The 18,951-nt window shown below is 43.7% G+C and overlaps 1 protein-coding gene across 3 annotated transcripts in view; it reads left to right on the top strand.

Moving 5' to 3' along the window:
* Positions 1-18,951, top strand: part of ift122 (intraflagellar transport 122 homolog (Chlamydomonas)) — a 211,307-nt gene that overhangs the window by 9,976 nt on the left and 182,380 nt on the right. For all 3 annotated transcript variants that reach the window (XR_013886242.1, XM_080184780.1, XM_080184790.1), the window contains exon 5: positions 14,484-14,560. Coding sequence is in view for 2 of the 3 variants with exons in the window: in XM_080184780.1 (XP_080040906.1) it covers positions 14,484-14,560 (77 nt within the window). In the remaining variant the exon portion in view is untranslated. The remainder of the gene's footprint in view (positions 1-14,483; positions 14,561-18,951) is intronic.

Genomic DNA, 18,951 nt, shown 5'->3' on the forward strand with positions numbered 1-18,951 from the left:
CATTGTACTCCATCTGTCAGACACTCGCCCACTCACTTAGACTATCTATAATCCTTTGCAGACTTTCAGCATCCTCTGCATACTTTGCTCTGCCACTCATCTTCGTGTCATCTGTGAATTTTGACACACTACACTTGGTCCCCAACTCTAAATCATCTATGTAAATCGTAAACAATTGTGGTCCCAACACTGATCCCTGAGGCACACTACTGGTCACTGATCGCCAACTAGAAAAACATCCATTTACCCCCACTCTTGCTTTCTGTTAGTTAACCAATCCCCTATCCATGCTAATACATTACCCGTAACACCGTGCACCTTTATCTAATGCAGTCTTTGGTGCGGCACCTTGTCAAATGCCTTCTGGAAATCCAGATACACCACATACACAGATTCCCCATTGTCTACCCTGCATGTAGTATTCTCAAAGAATTCCACTGAATTAGTCAAACATGACCCTTCCTTCATGAGCCCATGCTGTGTCTTGCCAACCAGATGTCTTGCTATTTCTTCCTTGATGATAGATTCAAGCATTTTCCCTACTACAGAAGTTAAGCTAACTGGCCAATAGTTACATGCCTTTTGTTTACCTCATTTTTTAAACAGTGGCATCATATTTGCTGTTTTCCAGTCTGCTGGAACCACCCCAGAGTCCATTGAATTTTGGTAAATTACTACTAGTGCATTTGCTATTTCCCCCGCCATCTCTTTTAGTACCCTGGGATGCATTCCATCAGGACCAGGAGACTTGTTTATTTTAGTCCCATTAGCTTGCGTGATAATTTCTAGGTCCTCACCTGCCATAGCCTTCCTGTCAGCAATTTTTGGCATATTATTTATGACTTCCACTGTGAAGACTGACACAAAATACCTGTTCAATGCCTCAACCATTTTCTCATTTCCAGTTATTACATCCCCCTCTAAAGGACCAATGATTACTTTAGCCACTTTTTAAAAATTTTATACATTTGTAGAAACTTTTGCTATCTGTTTTTGTACTCTGAGTTAGTTTACTCTCATAATCCATCTTTTATTTATAGCTTTTTCTGGTGGCTTTCTATTGACGTTTTCTCAAGATTTCCCAATCCTCTAGTTTCCCATGAATCTTTGCCACTTTGTATGCATTTTCTTTCAGTTTGATACCCTTTTTTATTTCCTTAGATAGCCATGGCTGATTTATCTCTTTTTTTACAGTCCTTCCTTATCACTAGTCAGTAATGTCCTTTAGGGAAGGAAATTTACTACTTTTACTTGGTCTGATCTAAATGGTGAATCCCGATGCACAGATATCCATGGCTGATTATCTCTTTTTCTACAATCCTTACTTATCATTGGTCAGTAGTGTCTTTTAGGGAAGGAAATCTGCTACCTTTACTTGGTGTGATCTAAATGGTGAATCCCGATGCACAGTGATCTTAAAAGCCCCCTGTGATGTCAAAAAGAACAAAGAACAGTACAGCACAGGAAACAGGCCCTTTGGCTCTCCAAGCCTGTGCTGCTCAATGGTCCAACTAGACCATTCGTTTGCATCCCTCCATTCCTAGTCTGCTCATGTGACTATCCAGGTAAGTCTTAAACGATCCCAGCGTGTCCGCCTCCACCACCCTATATGGCAGTGCATTCCAGGCCCCCCATCCTTTGTGTAAAACACGTCCCTCTGATATCTGAGTTAAACCTCACCCCTCTCACCTTGAGCTTGTGACCCCTTGCGATCGTCACCTCCAACCTGGGAAAAAGCTTTCCACTGTTCACCCTATCTATACCGTTCATAATTTTGTACATCTCTATTAGGTCTCCCCTCGTTCTCCGTCTTTCCAGGGAGAACAACCCCAATTTACCCAATCTCTCCTCAAGGCTAAGACCCTCCATACCAGGCAACATCCTGGTAAACCTCCTCTGCACTGTCTCCAAAGCCTCCACGTCCTTCTGGTAGTGTGGCAACCAGAACTGGACGCAGTACTCCAAATGTGGCCTAGCCAACTTTCTATACAGCTGCAACATCAGACTCCAGTTTTTATACTCTATACCCCGTTCTATAAAGGCAAGCATGCCATATGCCTTATTCACCACCTCCTCCACCTGTGCTGCCACCTTCAAGGATTTGTGGACTTGTACAACTAGGTCCTTCTGTGTTTCTATATCTTGATGATTCTGCCATTTATTGTATAACTCCCCCCTACATTAGTTCTACCAAAATGCATCACTTTGCATTTATCTGGATTAAATTCCATCTGCCATTTCTCCGCCCAATTTTCCAGCCTATCTATATCCTGCTGTATTGTCGGACAATGTTCATCGCTGGCCGCAAGTCCAGCCATCTTTGTGTCATCTGCAAACTTACTGATCACACCAGTTACACCTTCTTCCAAATCATTTATCTATATCATAAATAGCAGAGCCCTGCGGAACACCACTGGTCACAGACCTCCAGCCGGAAAAAGACTCTTCGACTGATACCCTCTGTCTCTTGTGGCCAAGCCAGTTCTCTACCCATCCAGCCACCTCTCCTTGTATCCCATGAGCCTTAACCTTTTTCACCAACCTACCATGAGGGACTTTGTCAAATGCCTTACTGAAATCCATATAGACAACATCCACGCCCTTCCTTCGTCAACCGTTTTTGTCACCTCCTCAAAAAACTCCACCAGATTTGTAAGGCACGACCTCCCTCTTACAAAACCATGCTGTCTGTCACTAATGAGATTGTTCTGTTCTAAATGTGCATACATCCTATCTCTAAGAATCCTCTCCAACAACTTCCCTACCACGGAAGTCAAGCTCACCGGCCTATAATTACCCGGGTTATCCCTGCTACCCTTCTTAAATAACGGTACCACATTCGCTATCCTCCAGTCCTCTGGGACCTCACCTGTGTCCAATGAAGAGACAAAGATTTCCGTCAGAGGCCCAGCAATTTCATCTCTTGTCTCCCTGAGCAGTCTAGGATAGATGGCATCAGGCCCTGGGGATTTGTCAGTTTTAATGTTCCCTAAAAAACCTAATACTTCCTCCCTTGTAATGGAGATGCCCTAGCAAGTCACTCAATTGTATCAAGCCAGAAGGAAAGGCCTCGTGAAAATAAAACCTAGACAGACAATTCAGCATTAGCCTCAGGACAGGACACCGCAGAGGCAAATCCAGCCCAGCCTGTCCTGCAAAGTTTTTCTCATCTGGCAATTTGTGCTAGAATTGGGAGAGCTGTCCCACAGACCACTTAGGTTCATCTGACATCGTCTAATTCACAGAATCATACCTTACAATCAAATTCCCAGACTTATTCATCACCATTCTTGGCTGTGTCCTGTTCCACCCAGACAGGATTTTCCAAACTTTCCCAGCCATGGGCTCTTTTTGACCTCCAAAGATATTGAAGGAATCCCGGAAAAACATTCTTATTTTATTGAACTGAACCACAAAAAAAATGTTTTTGAGTAAAAAGTACAAACATACAAAAACTTAATTTGTAGAAGCAAAATCAAAAACGCTTTATAAACTCAGCTGGCCTGGCAGCACCTGTGGAGAGAGAAACAAGAATTCTACAGAACTAAAGAGAGATAAGAAATCTGACGAACTATATAGTTGGAAATGGGGTAGGGCAGAATGGAAAGTCAGTTATGAAAAGATTGACAAAGATGTCATGGACAGAAGACAAAGGAGGTGTTAATGGTGCTGTTAAGAACTGAAGAGTGTTAATTATGGCATAAGTGTAAGATAGCATAATAAGAGAACAAAGATCAATGCTCAGTGGGAGCAAAATTGAACAACAAAGGCCCAGTGGCTTAATTTATAGAAATATTTTCTTACCTCTTGTTTTTATATGTTTACTATAACTAAAAAGTTCTCTTGTTAATAAAACATACATAGGTCTTACCTTTTTGTCATTTTTAATGGGGGGGTAGTGTTTGCTGCTGCTTTGGTTCAAATCGGAAGAGATTCAGCTGGAATGCTGGATTCTCATATGGGACACAGACTCTCACATTCAATCATCTCTCTCACACATACACTCTCATTTATCTCTAACACACTTGCTCATCTCATTTTCTTTCACACTTCTCTCTCTCTCACACACACACACACACACACACACACACACAAACACACACACTCTCTCGCTCTCTCTCTCACACAGACACTCATCTCTCTCACACACACACACACACACACACACACACTCTCTCTCTCTCTCTCGCGCGTGCGCGCACACACACTCATCTCTCGCATACACACACTCTTATTTCTCACATCACTCAACCTCCATCATATGCACACAACTCTTTCATCTCCCACAGACACTCACACATTCATTCTCATCTCTCACATGCACTGACTCGCATATACTCTCAAATATCTTTCTTTCACGCATGCATTCACTCATTTCTCACACACACACTCACTCTCATCTCTCTCTCTCACACACATAAACTCTCATCTCTCTTTCTCACACAGGCTCTTTCTTGCTGCTGTTTCTTTAACACCTCATTTTTACATGAACTGCTTCCTGGCTCACAAATCTCTGACTACTAATTGTATGAAAGAACACCCTGTTCCCTATTGTTTCGTTTCTCTTAGGTGCTGCCCAGATATTGTTTACATAATACATGGCAGTTTGATCTAAATTATGCAAAAGAAAGTATTCATTTAAATAGCATCCTTCCATTTTGTGACACACACACACTCATCTCTCTCAGATAACACATTCATTCTCAATGCACACACGCATGCACACACACAGCTTTCTCTGGGACTCAGCTCTCCCTGCTCATTTCCACTGTGTTTACCCCAGTCCAACACCGGCACATCCACATCATTTCCAGAAGCCCAACACCCCTCCCTTCCCCCCATGGGCCAACTCACTTCCACTCCCTGCAGATGCAGGCACCACTCTATTCCTTGCCGTCCCCACTCATCCCCTTACTGACCCCGCTCAGGGCCCGCACTCCCCCTTGATCGTCCCTCCCTGTCCCTTGCCTGCCCCCTCACAGGCCCTGCTGTCCGAATTGCTCCTTATTTGTCCTCATCCTGATCGATTCAATTTAAGTTTCATACTGTTTCCTGGATTCTGAAGTCAACCTCTGATTTGATGAGGTGGAAGCAGTGTGAAAACTCAACTTGTATCAATCAGCTTTGCCACCGAACCCCTACATCCAGAAAAGACCCACTAGCGGAGGCAGTGTAGTGTTATACATTCTGGAGAGAGTGAGAATTTTCAGCGTTGACCATGAACTTTACTTGATTTGATTTGATTTATTATTGTCACATGTATTAACATGCAGTGAAAAGTATTGTTTCTTCCGCGCTATACAGACAAAATGTACTGTTCATAGAAAAGGAAACGAGTGGGTGCAGAATGTAGTGTTACAGTCAAAGCTAGGGTGCAAAGAAAGGTCAGCTTAATGCAAGGTCTGACAGTAGCAAGGAAGAAGCTGTTCTTGAGTCAGTTGGTACGTGATCTCAGACTTTTGTATCTTTTTCCTGGAGGAAGAAGATGGAAGAAAGAATGTCCGGGGTATGTGGGGTCTTTAATTATGCTGGCCACTTTGCCAAGGCAGCAGGAAATGTAGTCAGAGTCAATGGATGGGAGGCTGGTTTGCATAATGGATTGGGCTACATTCACAATCTTTTGTAGTTCTTATGTTCTTGGGTAGAGCAGGAGCCATACCAAGCTGTGATACAACCAGAAAGAATGTTTTCTATGGTACATCTGTAAAAGTTGGTTAGGGTCGTAGCTGACATGCCAAATTTCCTTAATCTTCTGAGAAAGTAGAGGCACTGGTGGGCTTTCTTAACTATAGTGTCAGCATAGAGGGACCAGGATAATTTGTTGGTGATCTGCACATTTAAAAACTTGAAGCTCTCGACCTCATTGATGAAGGCAGGGGCACATTCTCCTTTATGTTTCCTGAAGTCAATGATAATCTCCTTTGTTTTGTTGACATTGAGGGAGAGATTATTGTTGCTGCACCAGTTCACCAGCTTCTCTATCTCATTCCTGTACTCTGTCTTGTCGTTGTTTGAGATCTGACCCACTAAGGTGGTGTTGTCAGCAAACTTGAAAATTGAACTGGAAGGGAATATGGCCACACAGTCATAGGTGTATAAGGAGTATAGTATGGGGCTGAGAACACAGACTTGTGGCACACCGGTGTTGAGGATGATCATGGAGGAGGTGTCTATCCTTACTGATTGTGGTCTGTGAATTAGGAAGTTCAGGATCCAGTTGTAGAGGGAAGTGCTGAGGCCCAGGCCACAGAGTTTGGAGATGAGTTCTGTGGGAACAATGGTGTTGAAGGTTGAGCTGTGGTCAGTAAATAGCCTTGTTATTGAGGTGTTCCAGGGTTGAGTGCAAGGCCAGGGAGATGGCGTCTGCTGTGGACCTGTTGCGTCGGTAGGCAAACTGTAGTGGATCCAGGTAGTCCGGGAGGTTGGACTTGATTCGAGCCATGACTAACCTTCCGAAGCACCTCAAAATGATGGAGGTCAGAGCCACCGGCTGATAATCGTTAAGGCACGCTGCTTGGTTTTTCTTAGATACTATGATAATGGTCATCGTCTTGAAGCAGATAGGGACCTCAGATTGTTGTAAAGAGAGGTTGAAGATGTCTGTGAATGCCTCCACCAGTTGATCCGCGCAGGATCTGAGTGATCATCTGCATACCCCATCCAGGCCAGTCACTTTTTGTGGGTTGACCTTCAAGAATGCTGTTCTGACAGCTGCAATGGTGACCCTGGATACAGGTTCATCCAGGACTTCCAGGGTGGAGGATAGGCTATTGCTGACCTCTTGCTCAAAATGGGTGTAGAATTCATCAGGGAGGGGTGCATTGGAGCCGGCAATTTTACATGACTTCATCTTGTCGCCTGTTATGTCTTGCAGATCTTGCATAGTCGCAGGGGTTGGTGTGACTAGCCTGGGACTCTAGCTTGGTCTGGCACTGTCTTTTGGTGTCTTTGATGGATCTCCTTAGATCATATCTGGCTTTCTTGTATCGGTCAGTGTCGACTGACTTGAGCGCCTCAGATCTAGGCTTAGCAGTGAATATTCCTGTTCATCCATGGTTTCTGGTTGGGGAACTTTTACAGACTTCTACAGACTCTTCTGCAGACTTAATAATGAAGTCAGTTACTGTCGTGGCATACTCATTTATACTGGTCACAGTGTTTTAAAATACTGACCAGTCCACTGATTCCATGCAGCTCCGTAGGAGATCATCCGATTCCTCAGACCAATATTGCATGACTTTCTTTGATGGATTCTCCTGCTTCAGTTTTTTAAGCCAGGAGCAGGAGCGCAGCCTTGTGGTCTGATTTGCCAAAATGTGGGCAGGCAACAGAACGGTAGGCAAGTTTGATATTTGTGTAGCAATGATCTAGGATGTTTAGGCCTCTGATAGAACAGGAGACATGTTGGTGGTAACTTGGTAGGACACTCTTGAGCTTGGCCTGATTGAAGTCCCCAGCCACAATGAACAAGGCCTCAGGATGTTTTGTCTCAAGGCTATTCGCAGTGGTGTATGTTCAGCGTAATCTTCAAGTGCTTTATGAAGACTCATGGGCAAAGAAACCCCCTGCTGATTACCAGCTACTGCCCTCCTTCAACTGATCAGTACTCTTCATGTTGAATATCACTCAGAAGGAGAATTGAGGGTGGCAAGGGCACGGAATGTACTCTGAGTGAGGGACTTCAATGTTCATCATCAACAGTGGTATCACCATTACTGATGGAGCTTGCCAGTTAAGAACGATGTATATGTCAATGATAAGAGAACCAATATGAGGGAAAATCCTACCTGATCTTGTTCTCACCAGTCTGCCTGCTGTGGAATCATCTATCCATCACAGTATTGATTAGAGGGTAATGCAGTGAGGCTGGCTTCAGGCAGGGTTTTTTGCTTGAAAAATTTGATGCACACTGTGGCATTAACAAAAATGATTTGTGTTTATATGACACTTATCATGGCCACCGGATGTCTCAAAGCACTTCACACCCTATGAAGTACTTTTGAAGTTAGTCACTGTTGTAATGTAGGACAAAATGGCAGTTTGCTCACAGCAAGATCCCACAAAAACCAAAGTGATAATGACCAGATCCTCTTGTTTTTATGTATGATGTTGATGGAAGGTTACTTATCGCTAGGGGATAACTGGTTCCAGGAATAATCGTCCATCCTCTATTATAAATATCAGGACTATTATTTCTAAATGTTTCTTCACTGTGTAATTTTAAAAAATTAATTTTGGGATGTGGGCATTGCTGGCTGGACGAACATTTATTGCTCATCCCTGGTTGTCCTTGAGAATGTGGTGTTGTGCTGCCTTCTTAAACTGTTGCAGTCCCTGGGCTGTAGATACACCCACAGTGCTGTTAGGGAAGGAATACCAGCATTTTGACGTAGTGGCAATGCAAGAACAGCGATATGTTTCCAAATCAAGATAGTGAGTGACTTAAAGAGGAACCTCCAGTTGGCGGTGCTCCAGGTATCTGCTGCTGTTTGTCATGGTGGTCATGGTTTGAAAAGTGCTGCCTCAGGAACCTTGGTGAGTTTCTGAAATGCATCTTGCAGGTGGTGCATATGGTTGCAACTGAGCATTGGTGGCGGAGGGATTGAATGTTTGTGTAAGGGTAACAGTCAAGCGTGGGCTGCTTTGTCCTAGATGGTGTTGAACTCTTTCAGTATTGCTGAAGCTGCACTAATCCAGGCAAATGGAGAGTATTCTGTTACACTCCTGACTTGTGCCTTATAGATGGTGGACAGATTTTGGGGAGTCAGGAGGTGAGTTACTCACCACAGGATTCCTAGCCTCTGACCTACTCTTGTAGTCACTGTATTTATATGGCTAGCCCAGTTCAGTTTCTGGTCAATGGTAATCCCCAGGATGTTGATAGTGGGGATTCAGTGATTGTAATGCTACTGAATTTCAAAGGGAGATCATCTCTTTTTGGAGATGGTAATTGCGTGGCACTTGTATAGTGCGAATGTTACTTGTCAGCCCAAGCATGGGTATTGTCCAGGCCTTGCAGCGTTTGGATATGGACTGCTTCAATATCCGGGGAGTCGTGAATGCATATTGTGAATTATCAGTGAATACCCCCACTTCTGACCTTATGATGGAAAGAAGGGCATTGATGAAGAAGTTGAACATGGTTAGGCCTAGACATTACCCTGAGGAACCCCTACAGTGATATCCTGGAACTGAGATGATTGACCTCCAACCACAACAACCATATTTCTTTGTGCCAGGTTTGACTCCAACCAGTGGAGAGTTTTCCCTGATTCCCATTGTCACCAGTTTTGCTCGGGCTCCTTGATGCAACGCTCGGTCAAATGCTGCCTTGATGTCACTGTCACCTCACCTCATCCGCAAATTTACTTATCATGCCCCCACATTCTCATCCATGTTATTTATGTATATTACAAACAATAAGAGACCTATCACTGATCCCTGAGGTATGCCACTTGACACTGGCCTCCAGTCACACAAACATCTTTCAGCCACCACCCTCTGTCTCCTACCACTCAGCCAGTTTTGGATCCATCCTGCCAAGTTACCCTGAATTCTATGTGTTTTTATCTTCTTTATCAGTCTCCCATGTGGGATATTGTCAAAGGCTTTGCTGAAAGTCATAGAAACTACATCAACTGCACTACCCTCATCTACACATGAATTCACCTCCTTGAACAATTCAATCAAATTTGTTAGACATGAGCTCCATCTGACAAAGCCGTGCTGATCATTTTTGATCAAATCTTGCCTCTCCAAGTTGTGATTAATTCTCTCCTTCAAAATTTTCTCTAATAATTTCCCTACTACTAATGTGAGAGTCGTTGGTCTAATTCCTTTGTTTACCACCCTTTTTGAAAAGTGGAACTATATTAGCTGTCCTCCAATCATCTGACAACTTGCCTGTGATGTGATTTTTTTCTATGAAGATGCAAGAAAGCAGACAAGATACCAAAAGGACTACAGATCGCGAACCTACTTGGGTCAACCTATAACACAGAGAGACTTTGTCATCGCATCTCTCTCACACTCCTCACACCAGCTCTACAGCAGATGCTGCAACCTGGAAACCAAGATAGAGTCCGTATTCTCAACTTGCACTCAAGACGCAGACTGGCTGCGGAACAGTGCCAAGCAGACGAGACAATGGAACTACGCCATCTACATGCATACCAAGAACAGGAATCTTGAGAAACTCGGCATCACCACCAGCAGCAACCAAGCCTCTCCCAGTACCACAGTAGAAAATGGTACCACTGCGGGGAACTCCATTGTCAACTTATTGGACGACACACTTCAACCAGACAAAATCAAAGTTCTCCGTCGAGGGTTCAATTTCTGTCCAGCCATCAAAATGGACCCCATCAATCTCGCAACGAACACATAGGAATTCATCAGGCAAATGAGGCTGCAGGACTTATTCCACAAACTCCAAAAAGCCAACAGTCACAATGAGACAGCCAATGAACTGGAACAGTCGACAGAGAGATCTGCGGTGCAGCAACTGAAGAGGAAAGAGTCGAATTGGACTCCTCCGGAAGGCTGTTACCCTCAACTCGCCAGGTATGCCCAAGCTGCCAGGAGATGCGTCAATGCCAGATTCACACTCACGAGACAGCCCTGAACATCACCCAAGCACAATGCAACACCATCCGCGCTCTCAAGACCAACTGCAACATTGTCACCAAACCTGCAGCCACTGTCATACTGGACAGAACGGATTACTGCAAAGAAGTGTACTGACAAGTGAACAACAAGGAACACTGCAGACAGTTACCCGCAGAGCCGACCAAAGAACACATCCATCAACTCAACAGACTGATCAAGAACTTTAATCAGGACCTTTTGAGCACCCTCCTTGCTCTCATCACATGTACTTCCTGTGTTGGAGATCTCTACTGCCTCCCGAAGATACACAAGGCCAACACACTCGGCCGTCTCATCGTATCAGGCAATGGACACTGTGTGCCAACCTCTCCGGTTATGTCGAGGGCATCCTGAAACCCATTGTACAAAGAACCCCCAGCTTCTGTCACGACACTACGGACTTCCTACAGAAACTCAGCACACATGGAGCTGTTGAACCAGGAGCACTCCTCATCACAACGGATGTCTTGGCACTCTGCACCATCATTCCCATGATGATGGCATTGCTACAACTGCCTCAGTACTCAACACCGACCGGTGCCAATCTCCAGATGCAATTCTACAACTCATCCACTTCATCCTGGACCACAATGTCTTCACCTTCAACAATCAGTTCTTCATCCAGACACACAGAATAGCCGTGGGGACCAAACTTGCACCTCAATGTGCCAACATCTTCATGCACAAGTTCGATCAAGACCTCTTCATTGCACAGGACCTTCAACCGACGCTATACACTAGATACATCAGTGACGTTTTCTTCCTTTGGACTCATGGCGAATGATCACTGAAACAACTATGATGACATCAACAACTTCTGTCCCACCATCAGATTTACCGTGGACCACTCTCAGGAATCGGTTGCATTCATGGACACATGCATCTGCATCAAGGATGGTCGCTTCAGCACTTCACTGTACTGCAAACCCATGGATAACCTCACGATGCTCCACTTCTTTAGCTTCCACCCCAAACATGTTAAAGAAGCCATCCCCTATGGACAAGCCCTCTGTAAACACAGGATCTGCTCAGATGAGGAGGATCGTGACAGACACCTACAAAGATGTAGGTGTCTGTCATAAGAACAGGATATGGCACTCAACTCATGGATTGACAGTTCTGATGCACCACAGCGAAAAGCTGCACCGACCTCCTTAGAAGACAAACGCGGGCAAGGTGGACAGAGTACCTTTCGTCATCCAGTACTTCCCTGGAGCGGAGAAGCTACATCTCTGGAGCCTTCAGCATGCCATTGATGAAGACGAGCATCTCGCTAAAGCCATTCCCACATCCCTACTTCTTGCCTTCAAACAGCCGCACAACCTCAAACAGATCATTGTCCGCAGAAAACTACCCAGCTTTCAGGAGAACAGTGATCACGACACCATACAACCCTGTCACAGCAACCTCTGCAAAACGTGCTGGACCATCGACCCGGATGTGATCACCTCATGTGAGAACACTATCCATCAGGCACACAGTACATATTCTTGTGACTCAGCCAATGTTGTCTACCTGATACGCTGTAGGAAAGAATGTCCCAAGGCATGGTACATTAGGGAGACCATGCAGACGGTATGACAATGGATGAATGAACACCACCTGACAGCCACCAGGCAGGAGTGTTCTGTTCCTGTTGGGGAACACTTCAGCAGTCACGGGCATTCAGCCTCTGATCTTCGGGTAAGCGTTCTCCAAGGCGGCCTTCACGACACATGACAACGCAGAGTCGCTGAGCAGAAACTGATAGACAAGTTCTGCACACGAGGACAGCCTCGACCGTGATCTTGGATTCATGTCACACTATCTGTAACCCCCACGACTAGCCTGGGCTTGCAAAATCTCACTAATTGTCCCGGCTGGAGACAATACACACCTCTTTCACCTATGCTTAACCCTCTCTCCACTCACATTGTCTGTTCCTTTAAGACTTGATTACCTGTAAAGACTCGCATTCCAACCATTATCTTGTAAATTGAGTTTGTGTCTATAAATGCCCTGTTTGTGAACACAACTCCTCACTCAGCTGAAGAAGGAATACTCCGAAGGCTTGTGCTATCAATTAAACCTGTTGGACTGTAACCTGGTATTGTGACACTTCTTACTGTACCTCCCCTGTGGCCAGAGAGAAATTGAAAATTTGGGTCGGAGTCCTTGTCATTTCCTCCCTTGCCTCCCACAGCAGCCTGAGATATAACTTATCAGTATTTGGGGATTTGTCTACTTTTAAGCTTGCCAAAACCTCCAGTACCTCCTCACTCCCCATGTCAAGCTGTTCAAGAACCACTAAGTCCTTCTTCCTGAGTTCTGTATCTACATCCTCCTCCTACCAATGTGAAGTATTTGTTTAATACCTTATCAATGCCCTCCGGCTCCACGTACAGGTTTCCCCTTGGTCCCTAGATCTGAATGCAGCAGGCAGGTTGGTGAGGATGAGTTTTTCCCACTTCTTTTTCCCTCAAAAACACAGATGCTCAGTAACTACAAAGCTGAGAAAATAAATATTTTCATTTGGAATTTCCATTTCATAAAGGTGGCTTCAGGCCAAACTGTATCCAATGACCTGCTCTGAAAATGCTGCTAATGGTTAGCCAAATTTCCTGTGCCAAATTCCACCATAGCAGTTGAGACAATCTATAACATTCTAAAACAATCCGCAACATTCTAAATCAAAGAACCCACAGCATTCTTAAAAAAAAGTCCATCTCCCAATGTAAATAGATAGATCCTAAAAAAATCCAAGATCCAGATCCCGATTCATAGCTTCACCAAAAAATAATCAGTTCTTCCTTGGGCTTACCTCATTTCTGGTCAATGTTTCATTGAAATCATCTTTAATTTTTGAGATATGTTGTTTACAGGCTAATGGACAATAAACTGGGGGTGAAACAGTACCTCCTCACCTTGCCAGAGGCAGTGATAAATTGTGTATTGTACAGAACTGCACCATACGAGCTGATAAAATTATGACATTACATGGATATAATGTAATTTTAAAACAGTAAAACTCCTTGCTTAGTGTAATAAAAACAGAAAATAATGGACATACATAGCAAGCCAGGCACATTGAAGGGCTTCTATGATGCTTTGCTTATTTATTTGGTAAAAACTACTGTTCCCCTCATGTAGCCAGACAAATTCAGGGAGTGTTTAAAATGATTTATTGAAGACTATAGCTATAGGACCCTTACCAAACTATTAAGGCCAGTCAGAAAGCAGAATTCAGAAATACACAAGCAATTATAGTTTCAAATTTGATTACAGATAATTAGCATTTGCCAGTCAAGGTATAGGAGTTATCTCTATCCACTCACAGTTATTGATTAAGGTTACATCATTCATAAGATACTGATATTAAAGCCAATCTCAATCACCTTATGTTTAAGTGTGCAATTTTAATTGTCTTAGTAGATTATTGTTCCAACCATCTTTGGACACCCCAACTTTGTCTGAATAATAGAACACCAATCAATCCTCTTGTTCGCAATGTTTGGTTTAATGGTCTCTTCCAGATTCAGACACCTTATCTCCCCTTCTCATCTGAAAGGTCTGTAACTGAGACAGTCATCCTTTATATAGCAGCTTACTATTTTGATGTGCTATTAAATTGTGTGTAGGTTTTTTTTTGTGGTATAACCCTTTCACTGGACAAGTTATTAATATGGCCACTGTTCTCTTCCATAATTATTAATATGGCTATTATTCCTCCTCTGACACCATCTGTGGAGAGAGAAATAACGTTTCAAGTTCATCAGAATTGTCCAAGTACCTAATATCTGTTTGTGATTTAATCTGCACTAACTAAGCTTTTTTGGTGTTTTTATTCCAATATACAGACATAATGATTCCATTCAGTGCATTGCGTACAACCCAGTCACTCACCAACTGGCTTCCTGTTCCTCCAGTGACTTTGGTAATTTGATCTTTTAATGTGTTTAAAACTTTAAAACATTTAGAATTAGACTAGTTTTTTACTGCTCATTATTATTTACTTCAATTGTAAACAAGGACCTTTTGCTGCAAGTAACAATTTGAGGAATCAGAAGTGAGTGAATGAAAAGTGTTAATATATGAAGAATCAAGGCAGCCATAGAAGCTCCTTTAATAAGCCAACAGGAGGTGAGGTCCTTTTAGCCTATTTATGGGTTTACAGGTTTAACACAGGGCCCAAAACAACCCATATTTTTTGCGTTGTGTAACCTGGTGAAGGATCATCGCTACACTTTCTGTTGGTGGCAGACAGACCTGAGCAGGGAATGTTATACGGAGCAAGGACATAAAACCAACAGCTCAAAAAAGAATTCTTTATTTTAAAAGCAGCGCTAGAGATGCAAAGAATTTGGATCTTAATTGTTAGCTTCATTAGAGTTCTAACAGGAGATGTGGGGGTAGATTTTCCTGAACCTGATGGCAGTGAATATGGGAAAGTTGGTGGGATGAATGCACACCCACAAGAGAGTCTGATTTTCAATCCATTTACACTGTTGGACAGGAAATTAGGTGTGCATTCATTTCTGTATAACAACATTTTCTCCAACCTCTCTCTTCATTCTGAGTGACTATTTTAAATCGATAACTTCTCATTAATTTTCCAACTGGCGGAAAGAAACTTTCTATGTTATCAAAACACTTTATAATTTTAAAATCACAATTGAACCTCCTTTTACACTTCTCTGATTCAGTGGGAATCGTCTTAATATCTTTAACCCCATTTGTAACTAATTTCACATGCAACAACTTCAATTACATTCTCGACTTGGGTGACATGTGGAGTTTGCATGTTCTCCCTGTGTCTGTGTGGGGATCCGCTGGGTGCTCCAGTTTGCTCCCACAGTCCAAAGATGTGCAGATTAGGTGGATTGACTGAGCTAAATTTACCCTTAGCATCCAAAGATGGGAGGGTTAGGGGTTGAATGCGCGGGGTTATGAGGATAGGGCCTGGCTGGAATGCTCTGTTGGAGAGTCAATGCAGATTCAATAGGCCAAATGGCCTTCTTTTGCGCTGTAGGGATTCTATGATAATAAATATAATGGCCCAAAGCATTTTTATATAAATCAAAACTAGTGATCAAGTCACATAAGGCGATGTTAGGCAAATAGCTAAAAGCTGGGTCAAACATTACACTGTCTTAAAGGACGAAAGAGAGATAGAATCGGATAGGTTTCAGGATGCATTTCCAGGAATTTGGGTCCATGCAGCTGAAAGCATGGCCATTAATGGTGGAACTATTAAAATTGGGGCTGCTCAATAGGCCAGAATTATATCAGTGCAAATAAGGCTTGTGGCTGGAGGAGATTACATATAGGAAGGTGCGAGGATTTGAAAGTCAGGTGAAAATTTTAAAACGAGGCATTGCTTGACCAGAGGCTCGCATGTAGGGGTGATAGGTGACCACTACCTGTTGTGAAAAAGGATAGTGTCAATTTTGAATGACCTCAAATTTGACAGAAGGAAGAATGTGGGAGGTTGGCCAGGCATGTGTCAGAACAGTTAGGTCTAGAGGTATTAAAGGTGTGTGTGAGAGTTTCAGCAGCAAATTAACTGATATAAGGTGAAGCCGGGCCTTGCCACAGAGGTGGGGGTAAGCAGTCTTAGGGATAGTGCAGATATGTGGTTAGAAGCTCATCTCAGTGTCGGATATGATTGCAAGATTGCAAACCATCTGACTTAGTCTTCCACTGTTGCTAGAGTGAGGAATGGAGTCAGTAGTGAAGGATTAGAAACCGAAAACAATAGCTTCAGTCTTCTTAATATTTAGTTAGAGGAGATTTTTGCTCATTGAATAAACGTTGAATAAATGGTCTCATTGTTCAGCAACAGAGGAGAGGCCTAGAGAGAGTTGATGGTGAGGTAAGTTTGTGGGTGCAGCAATCGTGCAAACTAACTGTGGTCTCAAATGTTACTGCTGAGGGGCGCATGTAGAGGGGAAATTGGAGTGGATCAAGGATAAATCCAGATATAACGGTTAGGATCAACAATAGGAGTTATTACAAGTGATACTTTTGCTATGAATAGATTGATAAGAATGGAACCACATGAGAGCAGTACCATCCAACCTGATGATAATGGAAACGTGTTGGAGAAGAATTATGTGATCAGTTATGTGCAAATCTAAAGACAGGTCAAGAAGGGTGAGGAGGGAGGTTTATCTTCATTCCAGTTACATAGGATAACATTTGTGACTTTGATAAGAGTTGTTTCAGTGCTGTAGCTGCAGCAGAGACCTGACTGAAGGGATTCACTGGCGAATGGGCCAGGAACTGGCAAATGGAATTTAATGTTGCCAAGCGTGAGGTGGTCCACTTTGGTAGGAATAATGGTAGGAAGGACTATTACTTATGTGGCGAAAAATTGCAGCAGGCGACGGTGCGGAGAGACCTCGGGGTCCTTGTGCATGAGTCACAAAAACCCAGCCTGCAGGTGCAGCAGGTGGTCAGGAAGGCTAATGGGATGCTGGCCTTCATCGCGAGGGGGATTGAATATAAAAGTAGGGAAGTCTTGCTGCAGCTGTATAGGGCATTGGTGAGGCCGCAGCTGGAGTACTGTGTGCAGTTTTGGTCGCCGCACTTACGCAAGGATATTTTGGCCTTGGAGGGAGTGCAGAGGAGGTTTACTAGGCTGATACCGGAGTTGAGGGGGTTGAGCTATGAGGAGAGGCTGAGTAAACTAGGCTTGTACTCGTTAGAGTTTAGAAGAACGAGGGGAGATCTCATTGAGACGTATAAGATGATGAATGGGATGGATAGGATAGAGGTGGAGAGACTCTTCCTGCTCAGAAAGGACAGTAGGACTAGGGGGCACAGCCTCAAGATAAAGGGGGGGGCGGTTTAGAACGGAGTTGAGGAGGAACTTCTTCACTCAAAGGGTGGTGAATCTCTGGAATTCTCTGCCCGTTGAAGTGGTGGAGGCTGCCTCGCGAAATATTTTTAAGACGCGGGTTGATGGGTTTTTGATAAGAGAGGGGATTAAGGGTTATGGGGAGAGAGCGGGAATGTGGAACTGAGCCACGACAGATCAGCCATGATCTTATTGAATGGCGGGGCAGGCTCGAAGGACAAGATGGCCTACTCCTGCTCCTTGTTCTTATGTTCTTATGTTCACTATGGCGTTGGGGCAAGATAGGGATTTAGAAGGCAATGATACATTCGAAGAATATGGAGAGGAAAGGGAAATTGGAGATGGGGGTGACAATTTGCAAGAATGGTGGAGTCAAATGTTGGCATTTGGAGGAGAGGATGGCAGATTTAGAGAAGAGAGGGACCACAACTGAAGACATTAATAATATTAACTAACCTGGGGACCAGGAGTGGAAATTTGAGTGTTCAGCAGGTTAGCAGGAATATTGTTGAGGGAGTTTGTCTTACGGACAAGATAAAGCCAGAAAGGGCATGAGGAGAGATAAGAGAGAAACTAGGTTAATTGTGAGTCCAGGGCACAAGGATAGAGGGGAGCATTTAAGGGAAATTTGGCTAGTTGGGTCAGTGGAAGAATGGGATGTGGCAGAGGCAATGATCTGATTGTCTCAATCTTAAAAACAAAGAAATCCAAAGATCTTTGCATTTATTGCTGAGTTGAGGGTGGAGGAGAGAGGATAGCAGACGACAGTGGAGAAAAGAAGCCAGGGGATTATTTTTGCATTTTAAGATGATCTTGAACATTAAGCAGTTTAGCAGATGAGAGAAGGACCCAATAGTGTTTACACAATCCAGCCATTTCTGATGAATGGCTAAACCAGTTGTCTGCCTTATCCTTTCAGATCTACATCCTTTGCACTTAGGAGAACAGAGAGAGAATAATAGTCTTATGGAGGATGAGGACCTTAAAGGAAATTAGGATGAGCAGATCAGTAGCTACAGGCATGCTGTGACAAATGGAAGGCAAAATGCTATACAGTTGCTATTCTGAATGTGCAGTTGTAAGTGAATCAAGTGATAGTTTCTTTTTCCAGGGTGGGCACAGAAGAGTTGGGTTATGGAAGGAAGTGAATGGGAAGTAATGCAAGGAAGTGATTCAGAGAGGTAGCCTTATCTGATTGATATGATGCAGAGGAGAAAGACCACACGAAATGGGTCGGTCAATAGGATGGAGCATTTAAGCTATAAGGAGAGACTAGATAGGTTTGGATTGTTTCCTTTAGAACAGAGAAGGCTAAGGTGGCGGGGGGGACATGATTGAACATAAGAAATAGGAGCAGGGGTAGGCCTTCTAGCCCTTTGAGCCTGCCCCACCATTCAATAAGATCATGGCTGATCTGAAGTGGATCAGTTCCACTTTCCCGCTTTTTCCCCATAATCCTTAATTCC

This window comes from Carcharhinus amblyrhynchos, chromosome 3, assembly GCF_965287045.1.
Source record: "Carcharhinus amblyrhynchos chromosome 3, sCarAmb.v2.hapA, whole genome shotgun sequence".
In the NCBI taxonomy this organism is placed as follows: Eukaryota; Metazoa; Chordata; class Chondrichthyes; order Carcharhiniformes; family Carcharhinidae; genus Carcharhinus; species Carcharhinus amblyrhynchos.